General features: G+C 51.4%; 1 protein-coding gene across 1 annotated transcript in view; it reads right to left on the bottom strand.

Annotated features, from left to right (window-relative positions):
• Positions 1-22203, bottom strand: part of LOC111157527 (LARGE xylosyl- and glucuronyltransferase 1) — a 566731-nt gene that overhangs the window by 36511 nt on the left and 508017 nt on the right. Inside the window, exons 10-11 of the mRNA XM_022519012.1 lie at positions 19601-19756; positions 3923-4086 (exon numbers count right to left, since the gene is read on the bottom strand). Of these exons, the coding sequence (XP_022374720.1) occupies positions 3923-4086; positions 19601-19756 (320 nt within the window). The remainder of the gene's footprint in view (positions 1-3922; positions 4087-19600; positions 19757-22203) is intronic.

Genomic DNA, 22203 nt, shown 5'->3' with positions numbered 1-22203 from the left:
CCAGATATTTCTTTTTTTTTTCTTTTTTCCTATATCGCTTTCCCTCTCCTAAATACTGACCATGTGCGGTCAAGGTTTTCAGATCCGTACATATTCGCTGAATGCAAATACGGACCAAGGGCTTTCCCAGACAGCCTCTCATTTAACCCTGATCAGGACCCTAGGTTTTAACTCTCTGTATGAGGAGAAAGATAACCAAAGGTGTTAGTGACTTGCCCAAGGTCACCAGCAGAGGAGGAAGGGAGCCAGTGGAATTTGAACCCAGAGCTCTTTGCGATTCTAGTGGCCTTTTGTACCACAAATATGAAGATTTGGGCCAATGGTGCTATGACATGATAGGGAGCCTCGGACTGTATGTTGAGGCTCAGTCCCAGCTACGCGTGAACTCATCTGGTCATGACAACAACCTTGCGGGGAGCTACTGTCATTGTTATTCCCGGATTATGAGATGAGGAAACCAAGGCTTGGAGAGCTGATCTGCCCAAAGGTCAAAGCCAAGAAGTGGTAGAGTCACCAAGACCCCACAGTGCCTGACTCCAGGGTCCAAATTATTCAACATCAGGGCATCTGATTCTGATTAGAAAGTATGTCGGATTTGTCTCTTTCACTTTTTCCTGAGTTTGGAGGTACCCACTGGCCACTAACCCCGATTCAGCGTATCTTGTTAATAAACAAAACGTACGAACGGGAGACGTGAACGGGACCAAGGAAAACCAGGGATGCTCTAAGCTGGAATTATCTGGAACTCACTCATCTGGGCAGACTATAATCTCTGAGCTTCGGATAACCCATCTCGAGGGGCCTGAGGGGCACTTGCATTGCCGCCTGGAGAACAGAAGACTAATCTCAACCATGAGTCAGCATGAATCTCAAGGACTGGATTTTATTTTCATTTGAAATGGCATAGAGGAGGAAAAGGGAAGAGAAATGGGAAGAGGGGTCTGTTATGGCCAGGTCACTCGCTTAAGTGCTGCTCGGTGGCGGAGTGTCCGCGCCCGAACCGAAGGCTGGGTGAGAGGTCAAAGAGACACAGAAGTTTAGGGGTGACTCAGAGGCTCTGGTCTAGCTCAGTCCTTTATGGAGCCTCGCTGATGAGTTTGAACTGGTGGGGGGCTACCTGCCCTGGTTTCCCTACTGTCCTCTGTAATCCCATCTGTTCCCCTTTTTCTCCCCCATGCCTTAAGCTGTAACCATACCAGAGCCTTTGTGTTCCCAGCAGGCCAGGGAGCCTCTTTGTTCCCTGAATATGCTGCATGTTCCCTGTTCTCTCCCTGTGTGCTTCCTATCGGCTGTCTACTGAGCCTCCAATACAACGCTGCAACATCTCCCCTTGGACCCACTCCCTGTCTCTCCCTTTCTCCACCGCCCAGCAGGGCTGGGGGCTCCTCCCACAGCATCTGTCTAGAGTAAGAACCTGTTACCTGTCTGTGGCAGGCTGCATTCCAAGGTAGCCCCCACAACTGCTGCCCTGTGGCATGCACACCCGTCCAACCCCACCCTTGAGTGTGAGCCGGACCCGGGAGTGGGACGGAATGCGGCTTCCGTGGATCACAGGATGGAACGAACTGCATAGAGTTTCCCGCTGGCTTTGAAGAAGGAAGCTGCCGCGCCGTCAGAGGACCACATGGCGAAGACCTAAGGGTGGCCTCCTGTTGCTCAGAAGGACCCCAGCCACCAGGCAGCAAGGAACCGGGGACCTCGGTCCTACAACTGAATTCTGCCAAAAGCTGAGTGAGCTTAGCGGAGGCCCCTGACTCCCGTGAGATCACAGCCCCCAGCCAACACCTTGATGGTAGTGCTGGGAGCTGAGCAGGAGACCCTGCTAGCACCCCTCCAGACTCTGGACACCTCCCAAACTGCAAGATACTGAAGTTATTGAACCTGCTAAATCTGTAGCAATCTATTCTACTCCAGCAGACAACTAATACACAGAGTCATGAAGACGCTCTCTACTCCTTGAAGTCAAAAGCAGGGTCTTCTTATAAATATCCCCAGCCTCACAAGAGCCCGGCACACCACAGTTACAGATGCTCACACAGTAGTTCCAGAGTGGTCACGTGAATGCTGGAGATTCAGAACCCGAGGCCCCAAGAAGAGAAAGACTTTGCCTGAGGTCACACGGCAGGTCAGGTCAGAGCTGGTGCGGGACAGCTCTGGGTTTTTCCCCTTCATTCCAGCTCATCTCTACCTGCTACCTGTTATGTTCTGCAAGTTGTCTGTGTTCCTGCATGGGAGTCCTGAGGCCTACGAACCTCCAGGAAACCCCCAGCCCATGGAGCCATTGAGTTCCACAAGCAAGCATCCGCCAACGCACAGTGGGACTCTCAAGGCGTGGAGTCTGCTTCCGTCCGCCACGCTCTGTGTGACTCATTCCTGGATGTCTCTGGATGCAAGGTTCCATGCGCTCCTCCCAGCTCCCAGACCCCTTTCTGCACGTGAACCTTTTCGTGTCCGAGGGCTTGCTCCTGCACTGGTTTGCCCATGCTTTAATCACTCCCCACAAATAACGAGCATTTACTGAACACTTAACAAGCATGCCAGGTACCGCTCTCAGCACGCCACAGGCACGGACCCATGCGGTCCCAGAAACAGGCCCCTGCAGTTACAGCCAGAGGCTGGACAGGCATCTCTGAGATGACTCTAAGCGAGAATGAGCCCATCAGATTCCCTAATTGTGGGAGCGGACAGGGAACGGCAGGAAGGAAACTGGGGGTAGGGAGCCCCCGTGGGCCATGTGTCAATCAAAGAGAAAGCCGGTGGGCGGAGGTGGGAGGGAGACAGGGAGACACCGAGGGCACCAGGTATGGAAAAGTACAGCCCGGAGTGAGTGACCTCGGGGCTTTGAATCCACGCACCCCTGGCAGTGAGAGAGAGGGTTTCAAAAACATAAATTGGATCATAAAACTTTGTGTAAATGTCTTCAATAACTTCTCACCACACTGAGAATAAAATCCAATGTTTTGGTGGGTTTCAAATGTTCTATAATCTTCATCTCCCGCCACGTCCCTGCTACTATGCCTCAGCATACTTCTACCATGTTTCTGAATGTGCGAGCCCCCTCCTACCACAGGGCCTTTACACTTGCTATTTTACTCACCCGGAATTGTTTTTGTTTTTCTCAGCAACTCACATTCCTGACTCCTTTTCTCCTCCTTTAGGTCTCTGCAGAAATGCCCTCTCCTTAGGTTTCCCCTGACCACATCTCCCAAGGAAGGTCCTTCTCTTGACATTGTTATTATCAGTCTCAGTTCCTTCCAAAGCACTTATCACAGTTATAATCATTTTACTCAACTATCTATTTGCTGTTCATACCGCTACACTCATGTTCTTAACTCTGGCTGCACATTCCAAGTGTGAAACAATGCAAGGTCTCCACCACACAAATGTTCTTACTTAACTGGTCTCTGCAATGGAGCTCGAAGGTGAATTTGTCTTAAGAGCCCCCCAGGTGATTCAGTATGTCCCCGGCCAAGGTGGACAATCAGTGCACTGGACTGTTGGCCCCATAAGGACAGGAATCTCATCAGTACTTCCAGATAAAGGTCTGGTGGATGTTTGTCACATCAATACAGTAAGAAAAAGAAACAGTGATTGCTTTCCTGCAGTGATAGTGATTCCAGAATATAATATAGAATATATAGAATATAATATAGAATCACTATATATATATATATATATATAAAACCCCTATAATACCCCCCCTTTCCTTGAGGTAGTCTGAGTAGAGCTCTATTCTTTAGAATCAATTCTTCTCCTATTCTCAAAACCACCACCCTCACCAGAAGACAAGAGCCCTTGTTTTCAGGGCTGGAGAGGAGTGTGACCCAAGCCTATGGCTGTCAGGCCATCTCTCCTTTTTCCCTTTGACTGAGTGTAGAGCTGCAGGGTGGGGCTGTGGGGAGGTTAGGACCCATCGGCCTACCTGTCCATGGAGAGCTGAGCGACCAGGGTGACATCCGTGTTGTCTGAAGCAGGCTCATACTCATAGTGCAGGAAGTACAGGTGGGTTCGGTGGACAGTGAACCGCTCTCGCCGGAACTCGTAACACAGGTCGTCCTCATCGAGCTCAGAGAGCTGCTTTTGGAGCTGAAATGTAGGAGAAGGGGATATGGGACCAAGAAGGGACACCCCAAGGAGCCAGGAGCCTGCCCTCGCCTGAGTCGGTTATTCATTGAACGTTGTTGATGGGTCAAATGTGGGAGAACAGGATCACTGGTTTTAGTTTCCTCTGCATTTAATTTTAAAAAGGCAATGATGAGGGGCAGTTGTCCTCTCCATCTGAGAAGCAAGCCTCCTCTGAGCTGAGAATGATGGTCGTCACCACTGACAAATATGTAAGCAACCACAAACTCCTTAAAAACAAACAAAGAAAATGCTTTGGTAGGTGACTCAGTACAATTCCACATAACAGGGAACAGAGTACCAAAATCCAAATGGAGCCTTTGCATGAGTTCTTTCTCCCACCTAGAGCTACAGACGTCAATCTCTGTACCAGGTATTGAAGATAAAGACTAAACCAACCCATAAACAAAATGTAAAGATCTGTTCCTTTCATTTCATCCGAATCTTGGCATCTACTCTTCCTTCTTGTTTCTAACTCTTGGGAAGTCCTGCTCTCTTAATCTGCCTGTAGAAGTTCTTTACATAGCTCTACCTGCCTTCCTACCCCAACCAGTGCAAGAGCTGGATGACTTGTCAGCAGGGAACCAAGGACTTAGCATCTGACACGGGCGGATGCAGATGCACAATATCCAGATCTGAGGATGTACAGCTGCCCGATACACAACCATGTCATGCCAACCCCACCATATCCATCCCAGGCAGGGGTGACTGGGCTGGTTTCATAGATGAAGATTTGCAGTGAAACAGTAAAAGAACTTCAATAGGAAAAGAAATGAGATCAGTGGATGTGTGGGGGCAGAGGGGATAGACTGGGGAGAAGCAGGAGAGAACTTTTTTGGGGGGATGGAAATGTTCTAGGTCATGGTTCCAGCGATGGTTCCATGGGTATACATTTGTGAGAAGTCAACAAACTATACACTTAGAATGGGTGAATTTATTATATGCAAACTATATTTCAGCTGAATTTGCCAAAGGTCCTATGGCTCGTTCTAATATTTTTTCTATGACATCAGCCTAGTCCATTACACGACGGCAGATAGCTGGATGTAGATTACAGTTTTCATGGCTAGAGCTACTCACTTAACTGAGGGTAACAGAGCAGTTTTCCAATAAGAAGGTGTATGCATATTTTAAATCTCCAAGCCAATGTATAGTAAACAAGAATTATATTAACTCACTTCTGTATGACCCTGTCTCAGCGAAAACCACTGTCTTCGTAGATAAAGCTAAATTAAGCTATGGCCTTATTTCTCAAGATGTGAGCGGCAGCACGTGACTGTGTTAATCCCTTTGACTCTTCACCCCCTCCCACATCTCTACTCTGTCGTGAGACTTGCTTTGGCTAATAAAATGGTAGAGAAGCAACGCTGCCCTCATAGTGAGACTAGGCTTCAAGAAGAACCACGTGTTTCTCGAACCTCCATTTTCTCCATGAGAAAATGCCTGGGTGGCCTGCTGGAAGACGAGACACACCTGGAGGAGAGCAGAAACTCTGCAATTGCCCTAGGTGCGGGAGCAAGCCAGGCCAAGCTCAGCACGGCTGCCTCCTCAATGAACACTTCTCATTGAATCCCACTGAGGTTTTACGGTATTGGAGCCATAGATAATCGATGGGGGGGGGGGGGCACTGGTATTTGTGCAGGGAGCTTTTCCATGATGTGCCCTGTCCCACAGATCCCCGAACAGTTAGCCTCCCGGGCCCCACCCTACTAAATGCCGGTAGAGTTCTCCAGGCAGCCTTGTACAACTCCAAATGTACCCACCTACTTCCAAATGCTGCTGGGGTGGGGAGGGGGGGACCGGTGGAGGTCCAGCGATCCAGGAGATGTTCTCGCCCATTATGAAGATTTTTAACATGGTTAACACCGTTGCAATCAGGGAGACTTTTCAGTTTTTGAAGTTCAAGTCCTGGCCTATTTGAAGACTCCCATTATGCCAACGGTGTGACTCATGTAAGGCTAGGAAACTGCAGTTCTCATTCCATTTAACATTCTAGGAGCCAAATGACCCCTTCTGACCTGCAGGATTAAACCCAGATCCTTGCTGACAATCACATCCTCTCTCTCTGACCCAGTGCCCCCACTCCTCCGTGTTCTCTGCATTTGCACCAGCGATCTCTGTTCCCCGAACCCGCCTTTCCCTCTTTTCCTCTGCGACTCTGTACATTTCTTCCCTCTCGACATCCCTCCCTCCCCTCACCCACTCTTCTCCACCAGGACACTTTCTATTTGCCTTTCAAGACTCAGCCTGGATGACACGGAGTCTGTCTCTGAGACCTCTGCTAACTGTGCCGGCTACAGCGGGTCCACTTCTCCTGACTCAAGAGCCCTCAATTCCTAACTCCGCTAAAGCACTTGTCAGTTCGAACTCAAATTATTTCAGGGCAACTTTCCTGGAGACACGGTGACACTTTACCATTGCCCCTAGCACCGTGCCCACGGCATGACAGATGCTTAATATTCATGTGCCGTGAGCAGGAGAAATACCTACGTGAAGACTGTGACCATTAGAAGGCCTGCCTGATTTTCCTTCCGTATCCTCTAATGTTATACATGGAGGGTGATCATCCTTAAGCCCATTATCTGCTCCTGTATTTGCAGTTCAAGGGTCTGTGATGGCTGAAAATGTGCTGGATAGCAACCAAGCACGCCGCCAGCAAGGTGCCGGGTACGCGTGATCTCTTTCCTTGGAGCCCTCCAGTGGGGCAGGTGCAGCCACATTTGACAGCTGAAAGGCAGCCTCAAGATCTTGAGGTCACTCAGGGAGGTCGAACTGGGGTCTGTGTCCCTCTACTACCGAGCTACCTCTCCAGGAAAGGTGCTCATTCAGCCTCGGGTCAAGAAGCACACACGGCACCATGGCTGAAGTCACGGGTTTTATCCCACTCGCGTCTGTACAGTCTTGGGCGAGCAGGGGAGGTGCTTAACCCTTCTGAGCTTCAGCTTCCTCAAGTGTAAAATGAGGATGATAACAGGAAAGACCCAGGGGGCTGTTGGAGGATGCCGAGAGATCCTGCATGGACGGACTATGGTGTTTGACTTAAAGACACAGCAGACGTCGTCTATGACCACGGTGGTTATCAGAGTTAGGGAGGGGAGACACCTGGAAGGATGCTTTCTTTCTTTTCCTTCTTTCTTCCCTCCCTTCCTTCCTCCCATCCTTCCCTCCCTCCTTCCTCCTTCCTTTATTTATTTTTAAAGATTTTATTTATTTATTTGAGAGACAGAATGCACATAAACAACATGAGAGGCAGGTAGAGGGAGAGGCAGAAACAGACTCCCCACTGAGCGGCAAGCCCGATGCCAGACTCGGACCTAGGACCCTGGGATCATGACCTGAGCCGAAGGCAGACGCTTAACGATTGAGACACCCAGGGGTCCCTGGACAGCTGCTTTCTGTCCTCAGCCGCCACCTGGAGGAGACAGTCGGGCGAGGGCAGGGAAGGCAGGAGCTCACTGAGCCTGGATCGCGCTTCTGTCTCACGAGTGTTGGACACACTCCCCACATCCTCCTCCTTGAGGAACCCAAATATACCTAGAAACCACAATGTCTCCCTGTAATGGGAAACTCAACCAACTCATACCCTCCTTCGCTCTCGCCCACACTGCAAAAGAACACTCGCAATTATTCCCTTTCAGAGCATAAACATCTGCAAAGCTCTTTGCAAAAGCGGGGTTGTTTCAGTGGGGTGGGGCGTGGTTTCATTTGTGTGCTGTTTTTAAGGTGACAGGAGTGCATGGCTTCGGTTCAGGGAAGACGGGAGTGGGGACATGTGAAGATGGGTATGGACGTGTGCGTGGGGTTGGGGGGCTTTTCTTCAATGAGCCTTGAAAGAGTAGGTATCCTCCTCATGGGAGAAGGGGAATCAGTGGCCAGAGCATGAGAAATGCATGTGTGTACAGGGGTTTCTCTCTATATATGCAGGCACATACCCTTGAGTCCAGAAAAAACAATGTTCCAAGGTAAAGAGCTCTGAGAGCCCTTTTCTGAAAGGCACCTGTATACAGTGGGCTCCTCAAGGTAGGAGCTGTATCCTAGTCATCTCTCAATTTCCTGTACCTAGAACATCTAGAGCACCCTGTGTGCCCACCAGGCCCCTACCAGATGTCCTCACAGCCATGTCCTCGTGTTAAAAAAGGAAGAGTGACCAATGAAAGTGCTTCCACAATGACCAGAGCATGGCCTGACCTGGTCGGAAGGGTCGATCAGCAGTCCTGGGGATAAGTAGCCTCTAGAAACTTCCAGGTACCAATGCTGTGGTTCAGTGGCATCCGCATCCCTAGGTCACCTGTGGCCATCATAGCGCTGAAGGGGAAGGGTCTGGGGAACACTGTGTCTACCAACCACACCAGGTATCATGGCAAACATATCAGCTATGATGTCCGACATAGGATGTCAAAATCCATGGCACCCTGGACCAGCCAGACGCCTTCCTTGAGTTTAATGTTACAGTCACTCTCAACGTGGTGGTTTGTCCCTTCGCTCAGCTGATTCGGATACAGCGCCCGCTCTGTGCCAGGTGTGGTGCTAAGTGCATTCAGGTGGGTTGCTTTATTAATTTAATCCCTCAGCACACACACCTCTGTTTTATAAAGGAGGAAACTGAGGCTCAGAGGGTTTCAGTAATCTGCCGGTTGCACAGCTAGGGAGAAGCAGTTCCGGACTGAGAAGCTAGCCTTGGGACCTCACACCACGGGCATCTTTGCAGTGAGGGGACTCCGCTCCTCGGGGATGGATGCAAGGATCAAAGAGACTGTGGAAGGCATAATGCTCCATGATAAAGCAGCCGATAAAAATGCATCTGCCGTAAGATCCCAATACAGCAAAGACACAAACAAACAAAAAGCCACATAGAAAAGAGACCAAAGGGAACACATTACAATGTTAACAAAGCTTTTCTCTGACTAGTGGGTTCACAGATGAATTTTATTGGCTCCTTTCTACTTTTCTGTCCTTAACGAGTTCCCTGCAATTTGCTCAAAGGAGCTAATGCGTGTAGAAGTGCTTTGCAAACTGTAAAGTGCTACGCGAAACCCAAGCGATGTTATGATTACATGATGTACCTTTTCAAATTCTAAATTAGGATTTCTTCCTGCTGGCTGCAAGGCTGATGTTATCTCAGGGGGAGGGCTGAAGCCGCCTAAAAAACGAGACCCCCTTCCCACCTAGAGTATGTGTGATTTCTCCGGGGAGATGCTGAGCGGGAGGGAGGGCTTTCATTAACAGGGCTGAACGCCATGGCACTCCATACTGTGGCCACGGGGGGAGCGTTAGGCTCCTGACAAGCAAGTCACAGAAACAAAAGACCGGTTTCTCCTGAGATAAAATGCATTTGCTAAATTGCTTCTTTGGGCAGCCAGCTGAGGCACAGGGAGATCTGGACTCCAGGGAAAATGGCCCTTTAAGCAGTTTGCATTTCTTTCTTTCCATCCTTAAGGACAGTGGCCTGGATTGACCTCTGAGCTGTCGGAGTTGATGGCTGGTCATGCCGGAGGATTCAGAGGGGTTGGAAGCACGTCCCTGGCTCCGGCCCAGTAAACTTCCGTTCAAAGTCAGGAAAAACTATGGAGAGAGGTTATGGGGAAAACCGGAAACAGAGACCGGATCCCTCTGACACTCACTCTCCATGTGACCTTAGCAAGTCATTTCTCCGATTGCTAAGACAAGAGGTTCGGGTTTCTGAAAAGATCTCTCAAGGATCAAGTGCCCACTAGGGTCAGGGAACATGCTGGGAGCTTTGCAAGCATTTTCTTCTTGAATATTCACACTGACGCTGTGGCTTAGGGACAGCGGTCTGCCTTGTTTACAGGTGAAAGCATTCATCATCTGAAAGGTTTAGCCACTTGTTCAAGGTCACATCATGAGCGAACAGAGCTAAAATATTACCACCACATGTATCTCCCCTCATTCTTGTATGAGACCAAGTCACTACAATGCCTTGTTAATCAATCTCTGAGGCTCTTTCCAGGTCTAATGCTAGGTGGTTCTATGACTACAGGGGACTGAATGCATGTGTCCTCTCCAGTGATGGGGACCTTCTGCATGCACCAAGATTCATGGTCTCTTCTCTTCCTGGGCGCACAGCCAGGCTGCCTTCTCAACCTTCCTGCACGGCCAAGGCTGGTCAGTGGAATGTGGGCAGCTTCTCGCTACTACAGGCCCCACTTTCAAGGCAGATTCATGCACACTCCTCTCTGTTGGCCAGAACAAGGCCATCTGGCGGTGGAGTCCAAGGCTCCCTGGAGGGCAGAGCCACAAGATGGAAGGAGTCTGGGCCACTGAACCTGGAGAAAAGCCACCTGCCAATCAGAAACACCCATTTGGACTTATGCGAGTAATAACCCTTCCAGCATGCTGAGCCCATTTTAAATTGCTTGTGCTACTTTAAGACACCTACTTGCCTCTTCTAGCCGGTGAATGATGAAGACAGGGTACAACAGACCAAGCAAGGCGTCTACTCCTTCTTAAGATACCTCTCCTTCTGATGCCTCAGCAGCAGGGGTGGAAGTATCTGGTGGGTAAAGCAACACTCCAGTATCCTGCTTGATACTTCCTACGTTTACTTTCAGTTTTCTGTCGCTTTGATACCCAGGACTTCATCTGTTCCTCCCACTATCTGAATGAGACAGGCAGGGCTGCCCTAGTGCCCTCAGCTGATTTGCTCAGAGAAGCTGGGACTTGAACGCACCTCTCCTGAAACCCACCTCGGCCCTCTTCCCTGTGGTTTTCCGGGGAGCAGGTGAGCTGCTTTATTAAACCACCCAGACAGGTATGTGCTAGGATTGGGGAATGAACCCCAGGTTCTACATTTAAACTGTTCATCTGGTCTGGGTGGGGAGACAAAGAAGCAAGTCAGCAAGGACAATACTGAAGCCTGCGTGGCACGTTCCCTGACACCAATGTATTCGTAACACCAACAAGACTTAATGACGGCGGGGAGGGAGGCAGGTGCTGTGTGTCACACTGTCCAGCCTCATTTAGTCTTCACTGAGCCCAGTCAGATAGGACTAGTTGTGGTTCCCATTTTACAGATAGGAAAACTGAGGCTCAAAGAGTCTAAGTAAATGGCCGGAACTCTGAACTCTCATATTCAGTAATGCTTAGATTTTACGTGTGACAGTCCTGCTCCCAGAGCCGTCGTCCTCTTCTTAGACACTGTGCAAGGCATCAGCTCGTGGAGGACAAGTCTGCCAGAAGAGGGAAGGGAGCCGCTGCAGGCAAAAGCACATGAAGGGAGAGCACCTGGCGTGTGTGGACGGATTACAACCAGAGCCTAGGGGTGTGAAGGAGGAAATGTGTGCAAGCTGGAGCTGGAACAAAGCAGACAGGCCACGCTGGTGTGCTCATAGCCTGGACGCGTCCTCTGAGTGGCCTGACTGCATGGCTCCTCCCTTTATCCTCGCCCCTGGCCCCCCAGGCCAAGGCTGTGCTCCTTCAGGCTCTAGAACTTACCACGCCTGTGCAGGGCCCCTGGAGGCTGGCCCTGTCTGGCGCCGTCCACCCAGGGGCTCTGCTGCCCGCCGCGTGATTGAAGAACGGATGACATGCGCCCACACGTGAGAACAATAATGCATTCTGCTTTTTCTCTGAGGTTTCTCCGGGATACAGCTGTTTCCACAGGGCCATCTGGTCCCCGCACGGCCGTGCAGACTGATGCCGGAACGTGTTTCTAGAGTCTGCTTCTATATGTCTTATTTTTAACTTCTAATTGAGCCACGGGGACGCTGTGGTCTTTTTGTCTGGATGGTGCTGGTATCAGGGAACGTGCCGCACAGGCTGCCCAAAACCCCTGTTGGATGAGGGAGTCTGGAAACCCTCTTTCCAGAGGAAGGGGGAACCACAGAGCAACTGAAGGGAAGAGGGCAGGACAAGCTTTCTGGCCAACGCTTGGAACCAGGCCCCCTCGGATGGGTGGCACTCCGTACACCTTAACCCCTCAACCCTCATGACAGTCTGGACTGGGCTTACTCACTGACCATTTGACAGATGAGACTACTGAGGTCACGGGACGGAGAGTTATGCCTGTAGTCCTCGATCTAGTCCTCGGGCCAGGTGTTCTGATGTCAATGACCGGGATCTTTTCAGCACTCCACAGATGCTTCAAGGAAAGGACTTAGAATAGTTCATGTGTTCACCCAAATTCACTGAGCGCCTAGCAGGTGCCAGACCATCTTTTATGGGCATGGAGATACACTGATGAATGAAGCAGATAAAATTCCCTGCAGTCACTGAGCTTCCTTTCTAGTAGCGAGAGACATGATCTACTGTGGAGTGAATGTACTATGCAGAAACATGAAGTCAGGAGCCCCGGGAGACAGGGATGCTGGGGTACGGGGCGGGTACTGCAGGGGGAGATCAGGGAGCGATGTAAATACTTGCAAAAAGACCACTCATACAGGTTCCAGCACTGCCACCACCCAGGCCCATGATTTCATTTCTCTGAGCCTCCGTGTCCTCCTCTAGAAATGGAGGTAATAACTACCTTGCGGGGTTTGTGAAAGAGTAAGAAATGGTGACAACCACTAGAATGATCACTGAATAACCTGTAGTTCTCATTATATTCATTTTATATCCAGAGCTCCAACCACTTGGGAAGCACGGCCCTGGTTCATCACTTCTGAGTGACACAGACCTGCTTTCCAATCATGGCCCACCGCTTAGGGGCTGTTTGACTTTGAGCAAGTAACTCATCCCTTCTGAGCTTTGGTTTCCTTATCTGTGAAACGCGACTCATAAAGCCTACCTCCCTCGATTGGGGTGAAGATTAAAGTTGCACTTCCTCTTCTCTTTCCCTGCAGGAAACCCCCAATTGGCAGAGGCTCAAAAAAGCAGATGAAGGTCTTGAAGCGACAAAGAGAGCTGTCTCCATTCTAGGAGACACTGGGATGACAAACGCCTGGCACAGGGACACAGACTCAACAGGCTCCAGCATCTCCTGTGTCATCACTCGGAGACTGGTCTGGTTTCCTGGCAGCTGTCTTGGCAAGGATGCCGTGGATGGGGCAGAACCCGAATAGAATGGGCAGGGCCAAGTGGAAGGGGCCAGGCCATTGATTAGTGATGTCTGCTGCGGACATGGGCCAAGGGAGCACTATGTCTGCAGACACTGTCCACTGACTTACAATTCCACAGATAGGTCAAAACTCACTGGAGTCCAGTTTTTTGTTGTTTTTTTTTTTCTTTTTTTGCACGTTTCTGACTGTCTGCTATGTTTCATAATTTAACTTCTACCATGACAACGCATGATTCTTTTACTCGGGGTCTTTCTGACTTACATTCCATTGGTTTTTCTATCTTTAGCTGCCAGAGGAAGGATGAACGGGGAGGGGAGCCCAGAAAGGGTTGTTCCTAGGCTGATGAAACTGAAAACGACAGCTGTCAGAAAAGAGATCTGCAGAAGAAGCAGGATAGTCCGAGGTCATTTCCTGCCAGGATAACTAGCATCCTCCTTCCTCTGGCCAATTCTTGTCCCCCTCAGCCCAGCCAGCACAATCTGACTCACTGAAAACGGTAAACTGAGTTTTGTATACTTAGGTTACTGAAGGAAGCGTATGTCCTTTACCAAGATTCCCACCCAAATTGATTAAAACCTGCATGTTCCAGCAGCCCTGCATTTTAAAAGGTGAGCTTCCTTTATCTGCAAAGTTCCCTTAGGTGGAACAAGGCACTTTTGATATAGCATGGCTTAATCAAACAGTGCTTAGGGAGAGCGGCGGGTTTCTGAATAACCAATGTATGGAAACATGCTACCCTATCTGCAAGACTGTCAGGGACACGGGGGCAGGGGTATCCTTATTTTTTACCGCTCTACAGGACGGGACTCAGAAATGGATTCCTTACGGAAGGGAAGACTACACTCGACATGAGGAAGAATGGTGAGCATCTGGAGCTTTCCCCCAACAGTGGAGTCAACTGTTAGAAGTGATGAGCTCCCTGTCTTTGGGAGGATTCCAGCAGAGGCCAGATGCAAGCCTGTTAGAGACGCTGTGGAAGGATTTTTGCATGGACTAGGGGTGGAAAATATCCGTGATGATCTGCCTGTGTTCTGTGGAGCCCCGGGGTTCCCTGGAGACACATGGGGCCGTGTTGCTGAGGAAAAGGGAGGGGCGTTATGGGATCATCTACTGTCAGTCTAAACCATGGTTTCCAAACCAAACCGTCTTGTCCTAGAGCAAGAACCCTGAACACAGAGTCTAGAATGGGGGCCTGCTCTTCCCATCATAGCTTCACCCTGGTTTCCTGAATTCATTCATTTATTCTCTTTGGCAGCAAGGTCAGTCCCATGGCCTCTCCTTCCTTCCTGGAGTCTCTAATTGGTGGGAAATCCACTTGGGATCGTGTGGTGCAGAGCGAAGCTGCTGATCCCTGCAACACTTTACAGACCAAGCTCTAAGAAACGCTGTAGGCCCCCCCTCTGCCAAGCCTGCCTAGGAAAAATGTGAATCAACCCTGAAGACTGTTCACGGAACAACAGATTTGGACCCAGTATCAGATGGGTTCGGTACTGTGATCTGTGGAAAAAATGCACCTCAGGGAACGCTGCACTCCTGGTGCCGAGTCCCGTTTTTGGTGACTTAACATAAAGCATCCATGGAACACTGTGACAAAGGCATCACTGTCCCCCATTTATCAGATGGTGACCTGAGGCTCGGCGCACTCGCATGACTTCTCTGAGTCACGCGTCTCCAGAATGAGTGAGCTGTGATGACGAGGGAGCCCACCGTCATCCCCCATCACCACCGTCACCATCTCCCTGTGAAGAAATAATCGTAATGAGCTTGTGCAGCTGTTTATGTTCTCACATTGCCTTCCTCTGAACGCTCCCTGTTCCTGTTTACCTCTGGTCTCCGCTGTCCCTGCACACCCTCCCTCCCTCTAGGCCCATGCTCTGTATGTCCTCATTCCTCCTTTCTTGGCCTTCAAATCCTACCTCCTCCAGGAAGTCCTCTGTGATGCACCTGCTCTCCCCTAGTGTGTGAAATGCCCTCCCCGTGTGCTGTTGGAATGCCAGCTTAGTCTGGTGCTTCTCATGCTGGAGAACGTCCCCTGTCCCCCACTGCCTGCATCCCTCGCTAGATCAGGCTTCACCGGGCAACATTCCTCCTGGATCCCTAGCCCCGTGGCCAGCGACTGTTGGAACGACTATCTCTGGCTGGCAGATACCGCCTTTGGAGACCTCTCTCCTCTGGGACCAGCAGTCCCATGAAGAGGTTTCTGACTTCATTTCTTCGAGACTGCCACCCTCTGTGCACTTGTCACAGCTCTAACCAACTTCTCCCACGGAGCGGGGAGCATCTAGCATTGGCCCAGATCCAAGATCTTACCTTTTCCCTCCGGCTGTGTTTGCCGCTACCATTTGACATGCTGCCAAAGGGCCGGGGTGCGGAATTCCCCACAGGGACACAGTTCCAGGAACCCAATGTTACAGCTACTCTCCTGGCTCCAGCCCCTGCCCCGAGGGGTGGGCTCAGCCTGAGGAACCTGGCTGCAGGAGGCATGGGGACCTGCCCTCGTGATTTCTGAGGGCTAGTTGCACCTGTCCCCCTGTTCTTAGCACCCACACAGCAACCCACCTGTTCTCTCCATCCCTGCTGCCACTGTCCTGGGTCAGAGCCCCAACACTAGCACCTTTTTGCCTGGGACGTGGCAATGGTCTAACCGGCCTCCCTGCCTCTAACCTGTCCCTCGCAACGTGTGAGATCCCACTCAGGGAGTCATTTCCCTCAAATGTCAACCTGACCATGATTAAAGCCCTTTGGCGGTTCCTCACTGCTGACAGGTCAAGTCTAAACTAAGCACAGCCAAGGCCCCTCCGGTCAGCTTCATTCTTTGTCACTCCCGACATGTCTGTGCTCTAGGACGCCAATGACCAGCATGTTCTCCTTGGGCTCCCCGCTTTCCAGCTGCTCTGCCCTTTACGTGATACTGCCTTCGTCTCTCCTACTCGTTCAATACGTATTTGTTAAGAGCTTATGATGTGCTTGCTTTGCTGCTAGAGGAAGGAGTCCCCAGGGGCAAACAGGACAGGCAAAGTCTCTCAGGGTCTTGTATTCTTTTCTTCTATTTGGAAAAAGAAATAGGAGCCAGCTGCACGAACCGACAAACTGTGAATAGTAGCAGGTGCTCTGACGAAAAGAAAACGGGGCACGTGGCAGTGACCTCTAGCTTTCCTGGAGGTGAGCGGTGGAGCAGGGCTAGTTTCTGAGGATGCCGCATCTAGACCTGTGGACCCCGGGGGCAGGGTATTCTAGGCGGAGGGGAAGCAAGCACAACAGCCCTGCCTTGGGAATGAGCCTGAAATGCACAGGAAGGACAGGCGGCGGGTGTGGCTAGCGCACAGTCAAGAGCAGAGCCTTTGGGACAACAGCTGTGGTGAGCACTCAGCGAAGGCTGCGCTCTCATGCCTGGCCCTCCCTGCACCCGGAGAGATGAACCTCTTGGCATGTCTCATACTCGTTACGTGTCAAGCGACTTCAGTATAGGGACGGGGTCGGCCTCTAAGTTCAACCCCAGTGCCCTGCAAGGTGCCCAGCAGATGGCGGGCATTCACGCATGCTTGTTGAGCAAATAAATGCAGTCACGGATGACGAGAAGAACCAGTGATGACGTCCCCACTACCAGGGGAAGCTGGTGGTAGGGGAAGTGGGTGGGTCACATCTAACGGGAGTCCCACTTTGTGAGACTCTGACCAGTGCACCTGGAGGACATTTAACTGATGGCTTCATCCTGCCAAGGCTTTTTATGTGAGTCTCTTCCATGCAGGAAAAAATAAAGGCAGGAGAACAGTTTTCATTTAGCGTTTGGGGGAAAAGTGACGAATGGGCACTCAGATATTGATGATGATGGCAAATATGGATTTGAGCAGGAAGGAAAAACCAGAAGAACACACCATTTGTCAAAACCTCTAAATGGTTCCCAGAATCTGAGCCAGAGTTCAAGTGCTTAATGGTATTTTTTCCTCTATTGCCAGTGGGAGAGAAGGGCAGACACTACTGGCAAAGGCATGGAGGGTGATGCGGGGAAGGGCCATAGCTCGAGGGGACTCCACTGGACCTGGGAGCTGAATACCGGGGGACATGGTGGCCTTGGGGCCAGTCGTCCAGGTAAAGGGCCAGGTGAGTGCCTCTTCTAGACCTTCCACAGACACCTTCCCTTGCCACTGGGAGCCAAAAAGAATTCTCATGATGTCCAACATAAGAACATAAACAATAATAGTAATAGAACAAAATTCTGACTCGTTCACCTGCTCACAACGTCCTTCCAACCTGCCTCCTGCCTTCCTGATGCTCGGCTTCTGCTGCTCTCCTCCCCCTCCAGCCCCCTGGGCATGCTGCTTGTCCTTCAGGTCCTGATATTGGGGCCCTGATCTGCCTCGGGGCCTTTGTACTGGCTACTGCCGCCTACCCAGAATGTACTTCCCCTGCTCTTTCACCTCCCTCCCCAGGTTTCCTGAGGCAGAACTGGCAGTATAAAAAATTACACATCATGAAAACAATTCGGTGAGTTTGGACATATGTTACTTTCACGACAATGAAGGTAATAAACATATCCATCATCCCCCGTTCCAAAGTTTCTTAGGCTCTTCTGTGTGTATGAAGAGTGTGGTCAGAACACTTAACACGAGATCTACCCTCTTAAAATGTTTAAAGGCACCATACCCTGTTAACGACAAGTGCTACGTTGTACAGCAGATCTCTGGGACTTACGTTGTGTAACTTTGCACCCACTGAACATGGGCTCCCCATGACCCCACTCTCCATCCCCTGGTAACCAGCATTCTGTCGCTAGCTCTGTATGTTTATGATTTCAGATGCCTCTCATGTGAGGCACTCGCGCAGTAGTTACCCTTCAGTGACGGGCCTCTTTTCTCAGCATCTCAACTCCCTGGCCCACCCAAGTTGTCACAAGGGTAAGGGTAAGAGCTCCTTAGCTCTAAGGCTGGACAATATTCTATTGGACACATGCAGCCCATTTTATCCGTTCATCTGTGGATGGGTGGGGGGTTGTCTCCCACGTGGCCATCAAAGGTAACACGGCCCTGACTGTGGCAAAGCACACACTGCCTTGGGGATCCCTATCTGAGTTCTTGGGGATACATCCCCGAAGTGGGGCTGTTGGATCAGAGGACAGTTCCACCTGTCATTTCTGGAGAAGCCTCCCTACTGTTCGGCACAGCAGCCCCAGCATCTCGCATTCAACCCGTAGTGCATAGCATTCCGATTTCCCCACATGCCACCAACTCCCATCCTCTTCTGTTCTTTGGTAACAGACACCCCAACAGGTGTTCGGAGGTAGCACGTTGTGGCTTTGATTTGTATTTCCCTCACCCCCTGCTCTACTACAGCTGGTTCTTTCTTGTCATTCAGGACTCAGAGGGCCATCACCTCCTCGGAGAAGCTCCCTCCCCACCCCGATCCTGCAAACCCGTGGAGCAGCCCAGTTGCTCATTAACATTCCGCCATGGAGCACCTGCCGCTGGCCGATCACTTCCCTTGAATGTCCATACAGTTATCAACTCTGTTTCCCCCATGAGCATATTAGTGCCACGACCGCAAGGACCGGTGTCCTTTTGTACCTGTGAATGCTCACTGCTCTGACAGGAAGGCCCTCAGTGAATGTTTGCTGAATGAACATATTAATTCTGTGTCTAACACTGAGGGTCAAGGAAAGGGAGGAAATGCTTCTTGAGCACCTAACGCATGGCAGAGGCTGAACCAGGTGTTTCAAATGCAATTTCATACTTAGTCTCAAGACACAACTTTAAGTTTTGCATCTCCATTCGGTGGTTGAGGAAGCAGAAGCACAGAGAGGTTGAGTGACCTGCCTAACGTCACATACTTGGTAACTGGACAAACCCAGGCCAGCCTGTCCTGCCCTACCTTTTCCGTGATACAGAATGCTGTCTTCCCCATTTCCTGCTCCCCAGAGCTAGAGATCACTCTCTACTTGGCTGCTTGCTGGCTCTGAGCAGCCCAGGGAACCTCCATCTCTCTACTCCCATTGGGGAGAGAAAGAGGGTCTCTAAGAACATCTGATGAGATACAGCAGGCAAAAATTAAAAGCAGCAAAGAGACAGAAAAACACAGGTGCTAGCTATGCCTGTGACCACGTACCGAACATTTCCTTCGCCTAGGCGAACCCTCCAGGAGCCCGTTACTTGTGAAAATCTTTGCTGCCACCCGCGCGCTGACTGCACCGAACGCTGGCTCTCCCACGTGGGTGCCACATCCACAAGGACCTCAGAGTTTCCCGGCTACGGAGAGACACACTATCTATTGCTTCATGGGAACTCTGGCTCCTTCTGCTTCCTCTGCTTGGAAACTCCGGGCCGAGCGTCCCCGCTCTGCACCCGCAGTGATGCTGAGGCATCTGTGTCCACCTGATGGGACACCCAGGGCAAGGGCAGGGTACTGTCCATCCTGGATGTGCCTGGAGCCCAGCGTGTGGGGGCCTCCCCTGCGCCCCGCGAGCCACTTACATTTTCACTGTTGACGTCAGCCTCACTGGGGCAGCCGAAGAGCTCTCTCCGCAGAAGGTTGCCGTCGTACTCTAGGAAGGTCAGGTAGAGGTTGCGGAAAAACTCCACGTGCTTGTTCTTCACCCGCAGCTTCTTGGGGGAGTTCCAGTGGATGACCTGGCAGGGCGACAAGGCGTCAAGCAGGCAGGGAGGCCCTCGCACTTGTGCACGGACTCGGCTGGCCACCGGTCTAAGCACCATTTGTGGGCTCGTCCATTCACTCACTCCCTCACTCATTCCTTCACCATTTACGGTAGGCAGATGAAGAGGAAGGGTGCCGAGGCCAATCTGCACAGGGTTCAGGTCCTGCCTCTGCTCTCGGGCAAGTGACTTACTCTCCGTGCCTCAGTTTCCTTGTCTGTGAAATGGGGAGAGCAACAGCTCCCTTCTGTGCCAGTGTGCGAGCTTCCCTCACTCCCAGCCTGCTTGGTGACGCTGAGGTCAGGACTCTGCAAACCCTACTTCTACTTGGCCGGCCGTCTCCCCTAAGATGCTGCCAGCGGGGGCTGTGAGAGGGAGACTGGGGGTCTGGGGGAGGAAAAAGGAAGGCGGCCCCCTCGTGCTGCTTGTGCCTGCGTCACCCTATCTCCTTTCTTCCAGGCGGCAGCGGCACTTCCTTCCTGTAGCAGCAGCTAGAATCATTTTGCAGCTTTTCCAACACTCAGGATGAGTTTCCTGGTCCGCCTCTGGAGCTGCCTGCTGCCCCCAGCCCGGGCCTGGGTGCCAGCCCCGACTTGTAATGCTTCCCACCTCTCCCTCTGCTCCTTCGGCTCCGGGGATGGGAAATGTTGCCTGCCATTTTCTATTTTTGCTTTTTTTTCATTACCAAATCAACACTTCATGTCTAGTTGCCATTTTTAAAGATTAAGTTCTCTGTTCGAATAATTGGTATGGTTTCTGCCTCCAGCCAGGACTGACGGATGCACCGTGTCACAGAGCTGTCGCGAGAAAAAAATGGGTTCCTACACGGAAAGCACGTAAGCTGCGTCTGGCAGAAGGTGAGCTGTCCATGAAGGCTGGCTAGTAAGTGCATGGAGTGTATTAAGCTGGGAGAAAGGGCAGTGAGCTCTGCTGACAGTGCTCGCCCTTGATTGGCTGGCGGCTGGCCAGAGACGTGTCCACAAACAGCACAGAATGTGATGGTGGAGGGAGGCTCACGGGGAAAGGGGGCTCTAACACAGGGGCTCTAGGGATGCACGTGCTGGGGCTTGAAGGACAAACCAGAGTTTCCCGGGAGGCAGGGGACCACCAGCCCAGAGGGAATGGTGGTGGCATGGTCCAGGGGAGGGAAGGCCCTCCGGAAAATGTGAGCTCACGTGCTGTAGCCGGAGCTCAGGGGCCAGGTGGGTTGGGTGGGAGAGGAGGCTGAGGGGCTGAGAGGGGCACAGGAAGAGCCCAGCTCAGAGCTCAGCTGTGGCGCTGGGGATCTTACGGAGGGGGAACGACTAACTCTGGCTTTGAGTAAGATGATCGGACTGTAGGGGGGCCTGGGTGGCTCAGTGGGTTAAAGCCTCTGCTTTCGGCTCAGGTCATGATCCCAGGATTCTGGGATCGAGCCCCACATCGGGCTCTCCGCTCAGCGGGGAGCCTGCTTTCCTTCCTCTTTCTCTGCCTGCCTCTTTGCCTACTTGTGATCTCTGTCTGTCAAATAAATTAAAAAATAAAATTAAAAAAAAAAAGATGATCGGACTGTAATGGACAAGACAGGAGTGGTGGGGTAGGAGGGCCAAATGAGGAGCCAGCAGGAACAGCTCATGCCCTTGGCCGGGGAGCTGTCTGGGGATGGGGGGACCCTTCATCACCAGGATTATGTCAGGGTCTTTTAATCCTCACAGCGACCTGAACAAGGAATACAATTCTAGAGATGAAGAAGCTGGAGCAATGACTTGCCCAAGGCCACAAAGTTGTTAAACGTGACAACCGGGATTCAAGCCCAAGTTCGAATAAACCTGATTCGAAAGCCCACGGTCTTCTGTCTGCACAGGGAGAACAGGAGAAGCCAGGTTTTCAAAACTTCCCTGTTCATGCCTAGTCACATTCCAGGAGAAATAAACTAGCTCTCGCCTTTCCCCCACTCACCTCCCATGGTCAGGAGGACGAGCATAGTTGACATTGAGACAGGAAGGCAACGCGGTGTCCAGAGCTCAGTCCCTTCCTGGCTTCCTCCTTTAGCCACATTCTGCCTGAACTGGGCCTCCACCATTTGGAAAGATCTGGAAGGCCCTCTCTCTCAGGGTTCAAGGCCCTTGCAGCCGTCGGGGTAAATACTGTTCTGCGAGACCAAGCCCCTCTCTCACGGCACAGGGAACACAGGGTAACGGCAGAGCAAGAACTGAGGACGTCAGGCCGGCTTGGCCATGACTCTCAGTTGTGCGGGTCCCTGGGCAGCTGGTCTCACTCTCTGCGGCCTCGGTTTCTTCACGAGCAAGGTGGGAACCAGTAATCCCGACTCCACAAAGCAGTTAAGAGGCCTAAAGAAATGCCCAGCCCAGTGCCTACAGGTCAGGTGACTCCGAATTCTGGGGGTTCTCTTCTCCTCTCAAAGATGGTGGCAGAAGCCTGCC

This window comes from Enhydra lutris, unplaced genomic scaffold, assembly GCF_002288905.1.
Source record: "Enhydra lutris kenyoni isolate GAN:26980312 unplaced genomic scaffold, ASM228890v2 scaffoldscaffold55, whole genome shotgun sequence".
Classification (NCBI taxonomy): Eukaryota; Metazoa; Chordata; class Mammalia; order Carnivora; family Mustelidae; genus Enhydra; species Enhydra lutris.
Note: the sequence above shows the minus strand (reverse complement) of the source record. Positions and strands in the feature narration are given on the sequence as shown.